Below are 17426 nucleotides of genomic sequence, written 5' to 3'. Positions count from 1 at the left end.
AAGCATTATGGTCACATCAGTGGTCACATCGGTGGTCTCTAAGGCCCAGTTACCTTATTTAAATCAGTTTACATTTCCAGCACTACTGATCCTCAGGTTGTTGTCTTTATTTATTTCACTATCAGGATTTATATCTTTATGGTCTGCTTGTTTTCAGTATGGCCCTGTGTTCAGCTTCACCATGGTGGGGAAGACCTTCACCTATCTGGTGGGAAGTGAAGCAGCTGCTCTGATGTTCAATAGTAAAAATGACGACCTGAATGCTGAGGACGTTTACTCACGACTGACCACGCCGGTGTTCGGCAAAGGAGTGGCCTATGATGTCCCGAACCACGTATGCCTCTGTGCACTTCCTGAAGGAAATACACTCATTACAATGAGCTGAGAGTGGTGGAGGGGTGAGGGAGGAGAGGAAGAGAAAGAGACAAGCCATGAAATAAAAAACAAGCATGATAAGGAAGTAGAATGGGAGAAAGATGTGGGAGAAAATGATGGAAAGTACAGCATACATGTTATAAATGCCTTCTAATGCATAGTGCAGATTTTACGAGTATAAAAATATCTGAATTTTATTATTCGACATCTAGAAAGAAAGAGAAAAGATTTCACCAGTAATTCCAGTCAGTTTTAGTCTTCGCCCAGTTAGTGATGTAAAGGGCAATGAAATGAAAATGATGAGATTACATGTAATAAAGCACAACTTTATACTATTTATACTGTTAATAGGTGAGGTAATTAACTTGTTTATATTGTATTATTAATCAGATTAAATGATATTTAACAGTCAATAATCAACCTGTAAAGAATTCTTACCACTTCTGATGAGAATGTGTCAGTAAGTGTGTGTGTGTGTGTGTGTGTGTAGGTGTTCTCGGAGCAGAAGAAGCTGTTGAAGACGGGGCTGAATATGGCTCGCTTTAAGCGACATGTACAGATCATTGAAGAAGAAACGAGGCAGTATTTCGCCCGCTGGGGGGAGAGTGGGGAGAAGAGTGAGACACACACACACACACACACAGTAGTAGTTTAGCTTTGGTTTCCAGAGATTCATGACAAGTAAAAGCTACACCTTAACTGGACACTCTGTTGATGCTGACATGCTGAAGATTCTCCACTAGGGGGTATAAGCTATAATGTGAAGCAGAAATAGGTCAAGCGTTGCCTCAGGAGTCAAACCGTCCAACCTGAAGCACTGTGGGAGTTTTATAAGTGTTTATAATCATGTTTTTCCCTGAACAGAGTCTGTAAGATCAATATGAGATATATGTACAGTATTCCTCACACCATGATGAGATCTAAATGTCACGATAATAATCTATGATGTTTGCAATATACACTATATTGCCAAAAGTTTTGCGACATCTGCCTTTACATGCACATGAATGTAATATGGAGTTGCCCCGCCCTTTGCAGCTATAACAGCTTCAACTCTTCTGGGAAGGCTTTCCACAAGGTTTAGCAGTGTGTTTATGGGAATTTTTGACCATTCCTCTAGAAGTGCATTTGTGAGGTCAGACACTGGTGTACAGTCATGTTGGAACAGGAAGGGGTCATCCCCAAACTGTTCCCACAAAGAGCATGGAATTGTCCAAAATGTCTTGGTATGAAGCTGAAGCATTAAGAGTTCCTTTCACTGGAGCTAAGGGGCCGAGCCCAACCCCTGAAAAACAACACCTGGACTCAATGATTTGGAGGGGTGTCCCAAAAATATAGTGTATTCTTCCTAAAAGCATCAGCCAATTTGCTTTTGTATAAATAATGTTAATTCCTGTATTATTAATAATGTTATCAGTGATATCTGATATTTCAGGCCAGGAGAAGATCATCACACATGTCCTGTTTTTGGTTATTTGTTGTTCTCATGTTATTCTCCAAACCTACTCTTGCTTCCTTTCTCTCTGCTTCCCTTTACCTCATTCTTCTTCCTCTTTTCTGTTCTCATTCCTGCTTCTCTCTCTCTCCAGATCTGTTCGAGAGTCTGAGTGAGCTGATCATCCTGACAGCGAGTCACTGTCTGCATGGTGTGGAGATCCGCAGTGTCCTGACAGAGAGTGTAGCTCAGCTCTACACTGACCTCGATGGAGGATTTACCCATGCTGCCTGGATTTTACCCCACTGGATTCCTTTACCCAGCTTCAGGTACACCCCTGCTCCTGGCAGTCCATTTTTCATCACGACTCCACAGTGTGATACAGTATCTGCACTTTCTGCTGTGGACAAAGCAGTTCAAGTTTCTCCTTTTTATAAAGTTCTTAGCTTTTCTGCTTTGTTGCCACATGGCAGAGCTGACTCCAGGGCACCTCGGGTGGTTTTTTTAAAAAGAGATACTAGGCGGATACTAGGCCACACTGCTATCTCTAACAGAGCACAGACCCAGATATAGATCTAACAGGATGTATTAGAAGGATGTGCAGCACGCTGTCTGCGAGGGAGGTATGAATAAATTCTCCATGAACATGTAAGGCATGGTAAAAGTTTAGCAGAACAGAGTGTTAAGAGAAGGCAAGTCAAGATGCTGGATCAGTTGCACAAAGAGTAACCAGTGTGACACAATAATTGACGAAACACATTGTGAAAGCAGTAAGGCTTGGATTGAGAATAATAGCTGACCATCACTACACTAGACTGAGGTATTTTGAGAAAGCATGATCAGTGAAACTTGGCACAGTATGGAATATGTACACTAGCAGGTTGTGCCAGAATTCTGTTTCAATTCCAGAAGAAGACAAACAAATGCCAGTCTGTCATTCTGGAAAGGTTTGGTGGGTATGTACTGTATGAGTAAGTTTAGGGTTAGAACAATGTAAAGTAAATGAATAATGAGTAATGTGCACATGTATGTAACACATGAGATCTGATGTCCACTCCAGCGGTGAGGTCAATGATGGGTTAAATTCTGTCGTCTGTTGGCAGGCAGAGAGACCGTGCTCACATAGCAATCAAAGAAATCTTCTACAAAGTGATCCAGAAGCGCAGGAAGAGTACGGAGAAGGAGGACGACATCCTGCAGACTCTGATAGATGCCTCATACAAGTACGACACACACTTATTTTACACATTGTATATGTAACATGGTGTGAATTGTATAACACTGTACTAAAACCTGTCTGTCTGTCCACAGAAATGGCCATGCTCTGAACGACGATGAGATTTCAGGCATGTTGATCGGTCTGCTGTTGGCCGGTCAGCACACTTCCTCCACCACCAGTGCGTGGTTAGGGTTCTTCCTGGCTCGAGACTCTTCTCTGCAGAAGCGCTGCTACAGCGAACAGAAACAAGTGTGTGGAGAAAACTTGCCTCCCATCACCTACGAGCAGGTCAGACACCAACACTAGACCCTACACTACCCATAAACACCTGGTACTGCTTAGAACCTTCCAGAAATGAATCAGGGAAAAGTGAGGGGTTCTGCACAGAGCTGACCTCTAGGGTTTATTGTAAAAAGTCTTTTCATACTTCCTGTGAACTGTGGGGTGGCCGGTGTTGTGTACAGAGTAACATTCATTTATGTGTCACATGCTGTAGTGTAACGTGACACGCTGCAGGATGGCAGGAGAATGGTCAGTTATTGTGGTCAGCAGAGGAGTTGGAACATCTTATTGATACTTTAGAACCTGGAGCCCAGTAACTCACAGTAATAGGGTCAGGGTACAGAGCTGAAGGTGTTTATGGTGAATACTATACTAAAGCTGCTGTTGTGTGGTTGATGTTGTGCAGCTGAAGGAGCTGACCGTGCTGGACCGCTGCCTGAAGGAAACTCTGAGGCTGCGTCCTCCCATCATGACCATGATGAGAATGGCTCGAACTCCTCAGGTATGTACCCCACTGCTCAGGTACGAATTCTGTACTATACAACACTGCCTGGAACATCACTGCAGGTATGAGTAGTACTAGTCTCTGCTGCCTGTAGAACTGTCTGTAGAACTCTCTGTAGAACTGCCTCTAGCACTGTCTGTAGAACTGTCTGTAGAACTGCCTCTAGCACTGTCTGTAGAACTGCCTCTAGCACTGTCTGTAGAACTGCCTCTAGCACTGTCTGTAGAACTGTCTGTAGAACTGCCTCTAGCACTGTCTGTAGAACTGTCTGTAGAACTGTCTGTAGAACTGCCTCTAGCACTGTCTGGAGAACTGTCTGGAGAACTGCCTCTAGCACTGTCTGGAGAACTGTCTATAGAACTGTCTGTAGAACTGCCTCTAGCACTGTCTGGAGAACTGTCTGGAGAACTGCCTCTAGCACTGTCTGGAGAACTGTCTTGTTTCTGTCTCTTTTGTGTAGAAAGTTGGAGAATACACCATCCCTGCAGGACACCAGGTGTGTGTGTCTCCCACCGTAAACCATCGCCTCCAGGACACCTGGACTCATCGACTGGACTTTTACCCTGACCGTTACCTTGGTGATAACCCCGCCGCTGCTGAGAAGTTCGCCTATGTGCCATTTGGAGCGGGTGAGTTTGAGAGAGAGAGAGAAAGAGAGAGAGAGAGACAGATAGAGAGACAGAGAGAGACAGATAGAGAGAGAGACACAGAGAGAGAGAGACTTTTGACTTTTACAAAACTTTATTTATACAAGTCACATATCATAAAATCAGTGACTTAATAAATAAATAAATAAATAAATAAATAAAATAAATAAATAAATAAATAATGTCAGTAAATGAGTTTAAACACAGGTGATGATTAGTTTATCTCTGCTGGAAGTTAAGTTTTCCATCTGCAGCAGAGCACAAAGCATTCTCCCAACACCACACACATCTAAACCCATCCAACTCATTCATACTTTTATAAAAGTTAAAATTAATTAAAATTCTTGACTTTATCAGCCTTTTCAGAATTATGGCGTCACAGTCAGTGTTCTGTGCTATTTGGTTTTTCCGGCTCAGGTATATCACCATTTTGGCCTGACCAAATATAAAATTGATCAGTTGGCACCTGAACCGGTGTTTCCTGATGTACTTAAAACCAAAAATAAAACACTGAAAAGTAAAAACAACATTAAAAGACCTTAAAATGCTCCGTAAAAACACAAACAGTGACTGTAACCTGGAGCAGTGAATAAAAGCATGAAAAACTGTTTCTCTCTGTGAACTAAAAGGACAATCATGTGCAATATCAGGGTTTAAAACAGAAATAAAAGAGTTCACAGAGATAATACAGTGTAAAATCCTCCACTGGAGGTCGAGTGATGTTCAGCTGGGGAAAGGGATCGTCCTCTGCAGGACCAGTCTCTGTGTGTGGATAGTCCATCAGCTGAACATGCTCCTCTGATGTTAGTGCAGATCTCCAGCGGTGTAGGAGCTGGTTCACAACACGGAGGGACTGCAGTCCCATACGCGCTGCCAGGTCCTCTGTCCTCTGCGAGGAGTCTGACCCCGAGGAGTCTGACCCCACGATGTTCACAAGTTCCCGTAGTGTCACAATGCCCGAGGAGAAGAGCGTTCTGGACAGTGCAGGGATGGTCACACTGGAGATGTCCAGCCCACCGTACACCAGAGGCTCCTCCAGCAACCAGTGTACTGTTCGACAACCTTTGTTTTGTTTTCTAAAAACGTACATGGATTTTAAAAAGTCCACGGTAAAACACTGTTAATCCTGAAATGTCCAGAATTTTTGTGTCCATTAAAAACAAGGCTCTGTCCAGCCCCAGTCCTTGAACTGTGCGTAATAATCCACTGGCTGCTGCTCTCCATTCTAAGTCTCTGGGTCCAGTCAGGAGTCTCTGGATAAACTGGAGGCGGAAGGCTGTGGCTCTGCTGGACAGCTGGACCAGCCCCTGTCCTCCTTCTTCTTTGGGCAGATGGAGAACACTCTGTGGAATCCAGTGGAGATTGTCCTAGAAGAAGTCCACCAGCAGGGCCTGGATGTTCGCTAGCAGGTTCAACGGCGGATCCACGCATGCCAGCTTGTGCCAGAGGGACGATGCGGCGAGGTTGTTGATGACCAGCGTTTGTCCCCTGTAGGACATCTTTGGGACCAGCCGCTTCCACCTGCTCAGTCTGCCCTTCACATGCTCCACAGAGCCTTCCCAGTTGTTGTTTAAAAACTCATTGTTCCCCAGGTAGACACCCAAGTATTTAAAACCACCTCTTTTCCACCCTAAGCCTCCTGGTAGTGACGGTTGCCCACCTCCCCACTCCCCAACTAAAATGGCTTGACTCTTTGTCCAGTTAACTTTGGCAGAGGATAAAAACTGAAAGTCCTTTAAAATATCAGTTAAAACATTCACATCCTCCTTGTGTGTGATCATCACTACCAGATCATCTGCATAAGCTGATAAACATGTTGAGGCATTAGCATGTGGAATATTAAAACCAGAGAGATTACTTCTTAACTTATTTAAAAGAGGTTCAATAGCTAGAGAGTACAACATTCCAGAGAGGGAACAGCCCTGCCTGATCCCTCTGTACACTCTAAAAGGAGCACATAAACCACCGTTAACCTTCAGTACACTCTCAATGTCACTGTACAACACCCTGATCATGGCTATAAAACCTGGACTGAACCCGAAGGCTTCCAGCACCTTCCACAAATATTCATGTTCAACCCGGTCAAAAGCCTTTTCCTGATCTAGAGAAATCAGACCAGTTTTTAAGCCCAATAGCCTGGAGACGTCCAAAATGTCTCGATTTCAAATACACATTATCGAATATGGACCTATCAGGCACACAGTACGTCTGGTCCTGGTGAATGAGCTGCTCCATTACCTTAGTCAGTCTCGAGGCTAATGCTTTAGAGAACAGCTTGTAGTCAGTCCACAGTAGTGAGACCGGGCGCCAGTTTTTCAGGTGTGTCAGGTCTCCCTTTTTCGGTAGCAGGGTCAGGACGGCCCTCCTGCAGCTCAACGGGAGTTCACCTCTCAGCACGCTGTTCCTTAGGACATCCAGCACGCTCTGCCCTATGACAGCCCAGAATGCCTTATAAAACTCAATGGCCCCCCTAGATAGATTGAAAGATAGATAGTATCTATCTATCTATCTATCTGTCTATCTAGGGGGACCATCTATACCTGACGCCCATCCATTCTCCCCTGGAGAGCCTCATGAACCTCATGATTCTGTTCACACAGCATGTATAAATCTTTTCTGTCCATTCTTTTGCTCTAAACTGAAAAAGAACTTTGAAGGAGCATCCATCTCAGCAGCGCTTTTAAAGCGTGAGCGGACCAGCGCCCCCTGTGCTGTAATGTCTAACAGGTCGTTCATTTTGGATTTTTTACGTTTGAGGGCTTCAACATGCCCTCGATTTCCAGTGTCCTCCAAACGCTGGAGCTCCACTATTTCTATCTCCAGATCTTTCAGAGATCTAACAATGTCTCTTGTGACATTGAAAGTGTACTGCTGACAAAAATCTTTGATTTGTGTTTTTGTCACTTCCCACCACAGCTGAAGTGAACTAAAAGCTGCCTTCTCATGTTTAAAACAATTCCACAACAATTCCACAAATAAGTAAAATTAGCGTCTTCTAAAAGTGCAGTGTTAAAATGCCAGTAGGCACTCCTAGGTTTAACCTTCTGTTTAGTGATAGTACACTGTACCATACTGTGGTCAGAGATACCTACTGAAACAATAAAACACTTAGAAAAAACATCAGCTGGTGTTTAAAACCATAAAAACGCTCCTTCTCTTCTGAAGAACTTAACATCATGAATGAACTGTTTACGGTCAGGGAAAAACTCTTCTAATGCCACGTTCTTCTGCCATTTGGTGTTTCTTAAAAACTCCTTAATGTCCTCTGCACTATAAACAACATTAACCTGTTCCTCCATGGAATTAAAAGTTAAAACAGAGTCTGACATGCAGTCATCACTGTTCAACACTGTCACTGTTCCAGGGCTGGTGTACCTCCAGTGGGCTTCTGGGCTGCAGACTGGGCTTGGGGCTCACTCTCTTTAGGGTCTGGTGCAGCAGCAGCTCCGGGGCCCTCAGCAACCTGCCAAACTGTAGCTGCAGGGGGAACGACCTCAGCTGTGTCCTGCTCCGGTCACTCAGAAACACCGGGGTCACTCTGCTTCTCAGGGCAGGCCCGAGCAAGATGCCCTGCCTTAAACACTTAAAACATTTCATGTCAGCATCAGAAGAGACAAAAATGTTATAATCAAATCCTTCCACACTGAATTTAAAAACAGCATTCAGCTCTTCCACACTGTCTTTAAAAACCATAAACACCATTCTCCTAAACACCATTCTCCTAAAGAAAAAAGTGTTTGACCAGTGGGGATTTACAACCAAGGGGAATTCTCTTAATGGGGGAGACAATTTGCCCGTCCCGAGACAGCTCTTTACAGATAGCCTCGTCAGAAATAAAAGGAGGGACATTGGACAACATAACCTTCTTAGATGGGGAACTGAGGGGAGAAACCAGTATTGTCTCATTATTAACCACTATTCCATTCTGGATCAGTTTTCTCATTTTTCTACATTATTCAGAAACACCACAATGGCACTGTTCATTCTGGAGGCAGAGACAATGTTCTTATGCCCCAGCACGTTACCCACTGCAAGACAACATTCCTCTACACTCGTGGGACACACAACACGGACACCGCGCCGGACACACAACACGGACACCGCGCCGGACACACAACACGGACACCGCGCCGGACACACAACACAGATACCGTGCCAGAAACACAACACGGACACCGTGCCGGCGAGTCAGACTCTCATACAGCTTCGCGTTTGGATCTGCCATAACCACGCTTCACTGACACGCTACTCACACACACACACACCTGCACACACTCGCTCACACACAGTTGTTTTTCACACACACACTTACAAAATAAGTATATAAATGTTACGAGATCTTAAACGGAAAAAACTGCACTTTAGTGCCGAAAAAATTGGCAAAATGGCAACCGCTCTCACTCGCTCTACACGCCACACTCAAGACAGAGAGAAAGAGACAGACAGAGATAGAGAGACATAGAGAGAGAAACAGAGAGAGAGAGAGGAAGAGAACAGACAAATAAACAGTAGTTTTGATGCAGCAGTAATTTCTACTCCTGACCTTCTGAGGTTTTTTTTCCAGGTCGTCACCGCTGCATCGGGGAGAACTTCGCTTACATGCAGATTAAGACCATCTGGTCGACGTTGCTGCGCTTGTTTGAGTTTGAGCTGGTGGACGGATATTTCCCGACTGTGAACTACACCACCATGATACACACCCCCAACAACCCCATCATCAGATACAGACGGAGGACATAACACACAGACCAGCACACACACCAGCACTCAACACACACAGAAATAACACTGACCGGTAATCGTACAGCTTAATGTTTCAGTTACATAGGGCAAGCATTGAGGGACACACACACACACACACACTTTCTGTCCTCAGTGATGCCATTTGTAAATAAACAGTTTTATAAGTATTTACAGATCCGTTGTGGAACTTTGTTGAAATGTGAAAGTGTGTGGTTCAGGGGTATCCAATTTGATCCGCAGGCCCGGTGTGCTACAGGGTTTCATTCCAATCGAGCAAGAGCCACACCTGATCCCACCTGTTTGATTAATAGCTTTTAATAGGGTTGGGTGTGGCTTCTGCTTGGTTGGAATGGAAACCTGCACCACACGGCCCTTTGTGAATCAAACTGGACGCTCCCAGTTCAAGGAATAACGAGTAAATGGTTCTGTATCTGAGTAAAACACACACACCAGTTCATCTGTAAGTCTCTGTTTTTAAAGAACCTTCATGGTATTACACTTCAGATGTTCCTCACCCCATCCTGCACTCAGAAACATGCCCATAGCTAACTAACCTGAATCAGCCTTTAGTGTGTGTGTGTGTGTGTGTGTCCATGGTGCCCTGAGATGTTTTCCTGTGGGAATTTTCCTGCTTCACGGTCCAGTGTTCCCAAGACAGACTCAGGATCCACAGACCCACTGTTTTAAAAAAGAATAAAATGCTGAAAGATGTTAAACCTTACTGATTCAACTCCCAACCCGCTCAGGAAGACATTCCACACTTCCAACCTTAATTCTTCATGAGGCCCTTTTTGACTGGTCATTTTTTAGCCAGTGAAGTGGACATGGCCATCTACTGCAGGCTTTCAGAGCTGTTTATATTGCACCCACTCTGCAGTTGCGCTCAGCATGCATGAATGCGCTGCCCTTATGTGTGGTTTTGGGAATGTTTTCGTGGCTGTTCTGGTCAATTCCCATCCAGAGTTTTGTGCAGTTTACATAGCACACAAACATGTGGTGAGATCATCCACATCCACGACTGTTTTATTTCTCTTAAACCACTGAAACTCACCAACAATGATTTTCACTTGATTAGTGTTGGCTATTATTTCAACCCTCCTCTTTTATCCAGGCTTGGGACCAGCACGGAAAGCTAACTCTTCAGTGGCTGGGTTAGCATACGGCCAGGAATTGCCAGGCCACGGCAATGAGAGCATGAGATCCTGCCACTGGACCTCCAGGAGGCTGAACTGGGGCATGTCAAGGTTTTATATAAACTGTACACAGACAGTCCACTTCATACGCCCACATTACTGTAAAAATGGTCTAAATTTTCTATTTTTTGTACAGTATTCCTCACACCATGATGAGATCTAAATGTCACGATAATAATCTATGATGTTTGCAATATACACTATATTGCCAAAAGTTTTGGGACGTCTGCCTTTCCATGCACATGAATGTAATATGGAGTTGTCCCGCCCTTTGCAGCTATAACAGCTTCAACTCTTCTGGGAAGGCTTTCCACAAGGTTTAGGAGTGTGTTTATGGGAATTTTTGACCATTCCTTTAGAAGCACATTTGTGAGGTCAGACACTGATGTTGGATGAGAAGGTCTGACTCACAGTCTCCACTCTAATTCATCCCAAAGGTGTTCTATGGGGTTGAGGTCAGGACAGTCAAGTTCCTCCACACCAAACTCACTCATCCATGTCTTTATGGACCTTGCTTTGGTCACTGGTGTGCAGTCATGTTGGAACAGGAAGGGGTCATCCCCAAACTGTTCCCACAAAGAGCATTAAATTGTCCAAAATGTCTTGGTATGAAGCTGAAGCATTAAGAGTTCCTTTCACTGGAACTAAGGGGCTAAGAGTAAGAGTCTAATCCCTGAAACACAGAATTCAATGATCAAGAAAGGGGGTCCCAAAACATTTGGAAATGTTGTGTATTTATACACTTACAGAACAATTTCAACCCAGCCGATTGGTTTGTATTAATAATGTTAATTCCATTATTATTAATAATTAATAATGAATAATGTTAATATCAGTGATATCTGATATTTCAGGCCAGGAGAAGATCATCACACATGTCCTGTTTTTGGTTATTTGTTGTTCTCATGTTATTCTCCAAACCTACTCTTGCTTCCTTTCTCTCCTCTTCCCTTTACCTCATTCTTCTTCCTCTTTTCTGTTCTCATTCCTGTTTCTCCTTTTTATAAAGTTCTTAGCTTTTCTGCTTTGATACTAGACTGAGGTATTTTGAGAAAACATGATCAGTGAAGTATTGAAAAGGGAACTTGGCATGGTATGGAATATGTACACCAGCAGGTTGTGCCGGAATTCTGTTTCAGTTCCAGAAGAAGACAAACAAATGCTGTCTGTCATTCTGGAGAGGTTTGGTGGGTATGGAATGTACTGTATGAGTAAGTTTAGTATTAGAACAATGTAAAGTAAATGAATAATGAGTAATGTGCACATGTACACTACCAGTCAAAAGTTTGGACACACCTTATAATTCAATGTTTTTTGTTTAGGGATTTATTTTCTACATTCTAGAACAATCCTGGAGATTTCAAAACTATGAAATAACACACATGGACTTCAGTAATCCATATGTAATGACAACAAAAAACAGTCAGTAGTTATTTTAGGACACGAAGGTCAGGTGTTCTGGAATAGTTCTTGCAAGAACAGTATTGTCAAGTGCATTTGCAAAACCCATCAAGCACCATGATGAAACTGGCTCACATGAAGACCATCCCAGTAAAGCAAGACCAAAACTGACCTCTGCTGCAGAGGAGAAGTTCATTTAGAGTGACCAGCCTCAGAAATCACCAATTAACAGCACCTCAGATTAGAGGCGTTATGAAGGCTTTACAGAGCATCAGTAGCAGACATATCTCAATATCAACTGTTCAAAGGACATTATTGTGGATTTTGGCCGCCTTCAGCATTGTTTTACAATGTAGAAAGAAATAAACATCAGGAAAGATCATGGGATTAGAAGGTGTGTCCAAACTTTTGACTGGTAGTGTATATAACACATGATATCTGATATCAGTGATGGGTTAAATTCTGTCGTCTGTTGGCAGGCAGAGAGACCGTGCTCACATAGCAATCAAAGAAATCTTCTACAAAGTGATCCAGAAGCGCAGGAAGAGTACGGAGAAGGAGGACGACATCCTGCAGACTCTGATAGATGCCTCATACAAGTACGACACACACTTATTTTACACATTGTATATGTAACATGGTGTGAATTGTATAACACTGTACTAAAACCTGTCTGTCTGTCCACAGAAATGGCCGTGCTCTGAACGACGATGAGATAGAGTAATGGTGGATGGTCTTTTGGTTTCATCTTGTCGAGCAGTAAAAGATCTTGGTGTGATTATTGACTCTGGTCTTTCGTTTGAAGCTCATGTAGATAATATCACTCGGGTAGCCTTCTTCCATCTCAGAAATATTGCTAAGATAAGAAATATGATGTCACTTCATGATGCAGAGAAACTAGTTCATGCTTTTGTTAGCTCTAGGTTGGATTATTGTAATGTCTTACTGTCTGGATGTTCCAGTAGGAGCAGAAACAAGCTCCAGTTAGTCCAGTCATCAGTACAGTCAGAGAGTGAGCGCTCCATCTCACCTACGGTACCCTTTAGCGCAGACAGCCCGGCATCGATGGCCTCATCATTTGCCAGTTGTGTCTTCACAGCCTGTAATTCAGATTTTATTGTCGACAAGTCATCGTAGCTCCGCCTTAAAAATATCCCCAATTCGTTCCTCAAAGAGGATAATATCTCGAGCTTCAGCGCACCAGTGTCAATTACAGAAACTGTCTGGAGAACAGAGGGGTCAGTGTGCGGCGGTGAATCATGCAAAGGTGAGGCCATGACCTGTTGATTGGGCCTCAGTTGTGACTAAGTTGTACTGAGGGTTTTTGGTGTTCTTACCGGACATAATAACCACTTCCAAAATCAAATATAAAAACAAAATGGGGAAAAGTAACAGCAAAATTAAAACTAGAAAGCGCAAATGAATAACAATTATATCAACAATCCACCGGAGCCTCCTAAACCACGTCCTACTCCATTACATGCTCTACAGCACCCCCCCCCCATTTTACATTAAATGTAAAATATTTAATGTCATTTTTTTCATTTCTTTAATTTTATTTGATCAATTTAATCAATTACTCAATTTAGTCAACTTAATTTAATTTATATATTTTACCAAAAAAAGTGTATTTATATCAAGAGAATTACTAGTAAAGAACTATTTCCGGCATGTGGAGTGTCATCAACACATAATATTATTAGTAGTTGTCACTAATCAATCTGTACTGGAAACACGGTTTGTACTGCACATGTGCAGAAATACGTCTACTTCTAGTCTGAAGTATGATGAAACGATTTACAGCAGGTTTTTTTTACAATATTGTTGTTATAATACTACTAATAATATAATGTTATAATGTGTTGGCAGCAATTTCATGCATGCACAGTACAAATAGTGTTTCCGGTACGGATCGAATATTTACTGGGCTAACGTGTTTGCTAATATTTGGCAGCTGGCTAACATGCGCTAACCTGACTGCTAACAGTAGCCCACTAGCTAACATGCGCTAACTTGACAGGATATTGAGGTGTTTTTAAATCCATAATCGCTGCTGTTAATACTAAGCAGTTAGCTAACAATGAGCTGACATGCTAATGGATTTTGTTGTCCTCAAGCCACATATACATTTACAGTAAAATTAGCGCAACAGATTTCTCACGTGGGGAAAGCAGCGAGAATGCAGAAGTTAACTCTTACCTGTGTTTATACACACAATGTTATCTTCTCTCACAGTGTAAATATTAATATCTTCCTCAATCTCCTCTGGAGGCATTTTGTGGACGTCATCAGTGCTAATGCTATCCAGCTAGCTAACATGACAGGATCAGCTGGCTCGTGAGCATGGTTGCTAAAATAAAAACCATACATTAACCATGCATTTTGAAGTGGAAATGTGAATAATAACTTATACATGTTGGGTACATGCATTTAAAAGGGAAATACCAAAAGGACAAAAGTGACAATTTAATGTTGTGTGTAAATAGATTAATGACCAATCACATTAAAGGGGAGCGCATTAAGTCAGCAGCGATACGAAACACTAACCGCTGATTGGACAGCTGAGACGTAACCAACGTATTTTACAAGACTGAAGATCTGAGGATCTGTGCTCCTTTACACCACTCTGTTTACACACAACACCACTCTGTTTACACACAACACTAATCTGTTTACACACAACATTAATCTGTTTACACACAACATTAATCTGTTTACACACAACACCAATCTGTTTACACACAACACCAATCTGTTTACACACAACACCACTCTGTTTACACACAACACCACTCTGTTTACACACAACATTAATCTGTTTACACACAACACTAATCTGTTTACACACAACACTAATCTGTTTACACACAACACTAATCTGTTTACACACAACACCAATCTGTTTACACACAACACTAATCTGTTTACACACAACATTAATCTGTTTACACACAACACTAATCTGTTTACACACAACACCAATCTGTTTACACACAACACTAATCTGTTTACACACAACATTAATCTGTTTACACACAACATTAATCTGTTTACACACAACACCACTCTGTTTACACACAACACTAATCTGTTTACACACAACACTAATCTGTTTACACACAACACCACTCTGTTTACACACAACACTAATCTGTTTACACACAACATTAATCTGTTTACACACAACACCACTCTGTTTACACACAACACTAATCTGTTTACACACAACACTAATCTGTTTACACACAACACCAATCTGTTTACACACAACACTAATCTGTTTACACACAACATTAATCTGTTTACACACAACACCACTCTGTTTACACACAACACCACTCTGTTTACACATAACATTAATCTGTTTACACATAACATTAATCTGTTTACACACAACACCACTCTGTTTACACACAACACCACTCTGTTTACACACAACATTAATCTGTTTACACACAACATTAATCTGTTTACACACAACACTAATCTGTTTACACACAACACTAATCTGTTTACACACAACACCAATCTGTTTACACACAACACTAATCTGTTTACACACAACATTAATCTGTTTACACACAACACCACTCTGTTTACACACAACACCACTCTGTTTACACACAACATTAATCTGTTTACACACAACACCAATCTGTTTACACACAACACCACTCTGTTTACACACAACATTAATCTGTTTACACACAACACTAATCTGTTTACACACAACACTAATCTGTTTACACACAACACCAATCTGTTTACACACAACACTAATCTGTTTACACACAACACTAATCTGTTTACACACAACACCAATCTGTTTACACACAACACTAATCTGTTTACACACAACACTAATCTGTTTACACACAACACCAATCTGTTTACACACAACACTAATCTGTTTACACACAACATTAATCTGTTTACACACAACATTAATCTGTTTACACACAACACCACTCTGTTTACACACAACACCACTCTGTTTACACACAACACTAATCTGTTTACACACAACACTAATCTGTTTACACACAACACCAATCTGTTTACACACAACACTAATCTGTTTACACACAACATTAATCTGTTTACACACAACACCACTCTGTTTACACACAACACCACTCTGTTTACACATAACATTAATCTGTTTACACATAACATTAATCTGTTTACACACAACACCACTCTGTTTACACACAACACCACTCTGTTTACACACAACATTAATCTGTTTACACACAACATTAATCTGTTTACACACAACACTAATCTGTTTACACACAACACTAATCTGTTTACACACAACACCAATCTGTTTACACACAACACTAATCTGTTTACACACAACATTAATCTGTTTACACACAACACCACTCTGTTTACACACAACACCACTCTGTTTACACACAACACTAATCTGTTTACACACAACATTAATCTGTTTACACACAACACCAATCTGTTTACACACAACACCACTCTGTTTACACACAACATTAATCTGTTTACACACAACACTAATCTGTTTACACACAACACTAATCTGTTTACACACAACACCAATCTGTTTACACACAACACTAATCTGTTTACACACAACACTAATCTGTTTACACACAACACCAATCTGTTTACACACAACACTAATCTGTTTACACACAACACTAATCTGTTTACACACAACACCAATCTGTTTACACACAACACTAATCTGTTTACACACAACATTAATCTGTTTACACACAACATTAATCTGTTTACACACAACACCACTCTGTTTACACACAACACTAATCTGTTTACACACAACACTAATCTGTTTACACACAACACCAATCTGTTTACACACAACACTAATCTGTTTACACACAACATTAATCTGTTTACACATAACATTAATCTGTTTACACACAACATTATTCTGTTTACACACAACACCACTCTGTTTACACACAACATTAATCTGTTTACACACAACATTAATCTGTTTACACACAACATTAATCTGTTTACACATAACATTAATCTGTTTACACACAACATTAATCTGTTTACACACAACATTAATCTGTTTACACACAACACCACTCTGTTTACACACAACACTAATCTGTTTACACACAACACTAATCTGTTTACAAACAACATTAATCTGTTTACACACAACATTAAACACAAACTTCATCAAAAATGAAAATACACCCAAATAGAGTTAAAAAAAAAACAAACATCACTTCCGGCTCCGAATGTTTATCTTTGTGTGTGTGTATGGATATGGATTTTCACAAGCCAAAACTCATTCATTCGAGAAACCAACTTCTTGCTCTGAAAAAGTCCCCCGCCGGTGTGGTTCCCTGTTTACCTGACGAGATGAGGAGGTGGTATTGTGGCTGCAGAGCCGGTGCTAAGCTAAAGGCTAAGCGGCTAGCGAAGGCGTGGCGATATAAGCCTTTGGTACCTTCTGTAATCATGGGAAAATGTGAACTCGCTACCGAACAAGATCAATGAGCTGCGCTGGTGAAAAATGATAAAACCTACAGAGAGTGCAGTTCACACAGACACACACACACACACACACACACACATACACACACACACACACACACACACA

The 17426-nt window shown here is 41.6% G+C and overlaps 1 protein-coding gene across 5 annotated transcripts in view; it reads left to right on the top strand.

Moving 5' to 3' along the window:
- The window catches only part of LOC131365258 (lanosterol 14-alpha demethylase), a 16089-nt gene extending 1409 nt beyond the window's left edge, over nucleotides 1-14680 (top strand). The window contains exons 3-12 of one of the 5 annotated variants that reach the window (XR_009206579.1): nucleotides 158-334; nucleotides 866-992; nucleotides 1965-2139; nucleotides 2914-3033; nucleotides 3122-3317; nucleotides 3718-3813; nucleotides 4277-4445; nucleotides 10318-10450; nucleotides 12284-12399; nucleotides 12488-12506. Coding sequence is in view for 3 of the 5 variants with exons in the window: in XM_058408963.1 (XP_058264946.1) it covers nucleotides 158-334; nucleotides 866-992; nucleotides 1965-2139; nucleotides 2914-3033; nucleotides 3122-3317; nucleotides 3718-3813; nucleotides 4277-4445; nucleotides 10318-10450; nucleotides 12280-12399; nucleotides 12488-12524 (1350 nt within the window). In the remaining 2 variants the exon portion in view is untranslated. Of the gene's footprint in view, nucleotides 1-157; nucleotides 335-865; nucleotides 993-1964; nucleotides 2140-2913; nucleotides 3034-3121; nucleotides 3318-3717; nucleotides 3814-4276; nucleotides 4446-7827; nucleotides 8986-9027; nucleotides 10459-12279; nucleotides 12400-12487 lie in introns of those variants that run through there. The other 4 variants (XM_058408963.1, XR_009206578.1, XM_058408964.1 and 1 more) reach the window with 4 other exon arrangements.
- The last annotated feature ends 2746 nt before the right edge of the window (nucleotides 14681-17426 follow it).

Source organism: Hemibagrus wyckioides, linkage group LG14 (assembly GCF_019097595.1).
Source record: "Hemibagrus wyckioides isolate EC202008001 linkage group LG14, SWU_Hwy_1.0, whole genome shotgun sequence".
Classification (NCBI taxonomy): Eukaryota; Metazoa; Chordata; class Actinopteri; order Siluriformes; family Bagridae; genus Hemibagrus; species Hemibagrus wyckioides.
The sequence above is the reverse complement of the archived record's forward strand: the minus strand, read 5'-3'. Positions and strand labels throughout refer to the sequence as shown.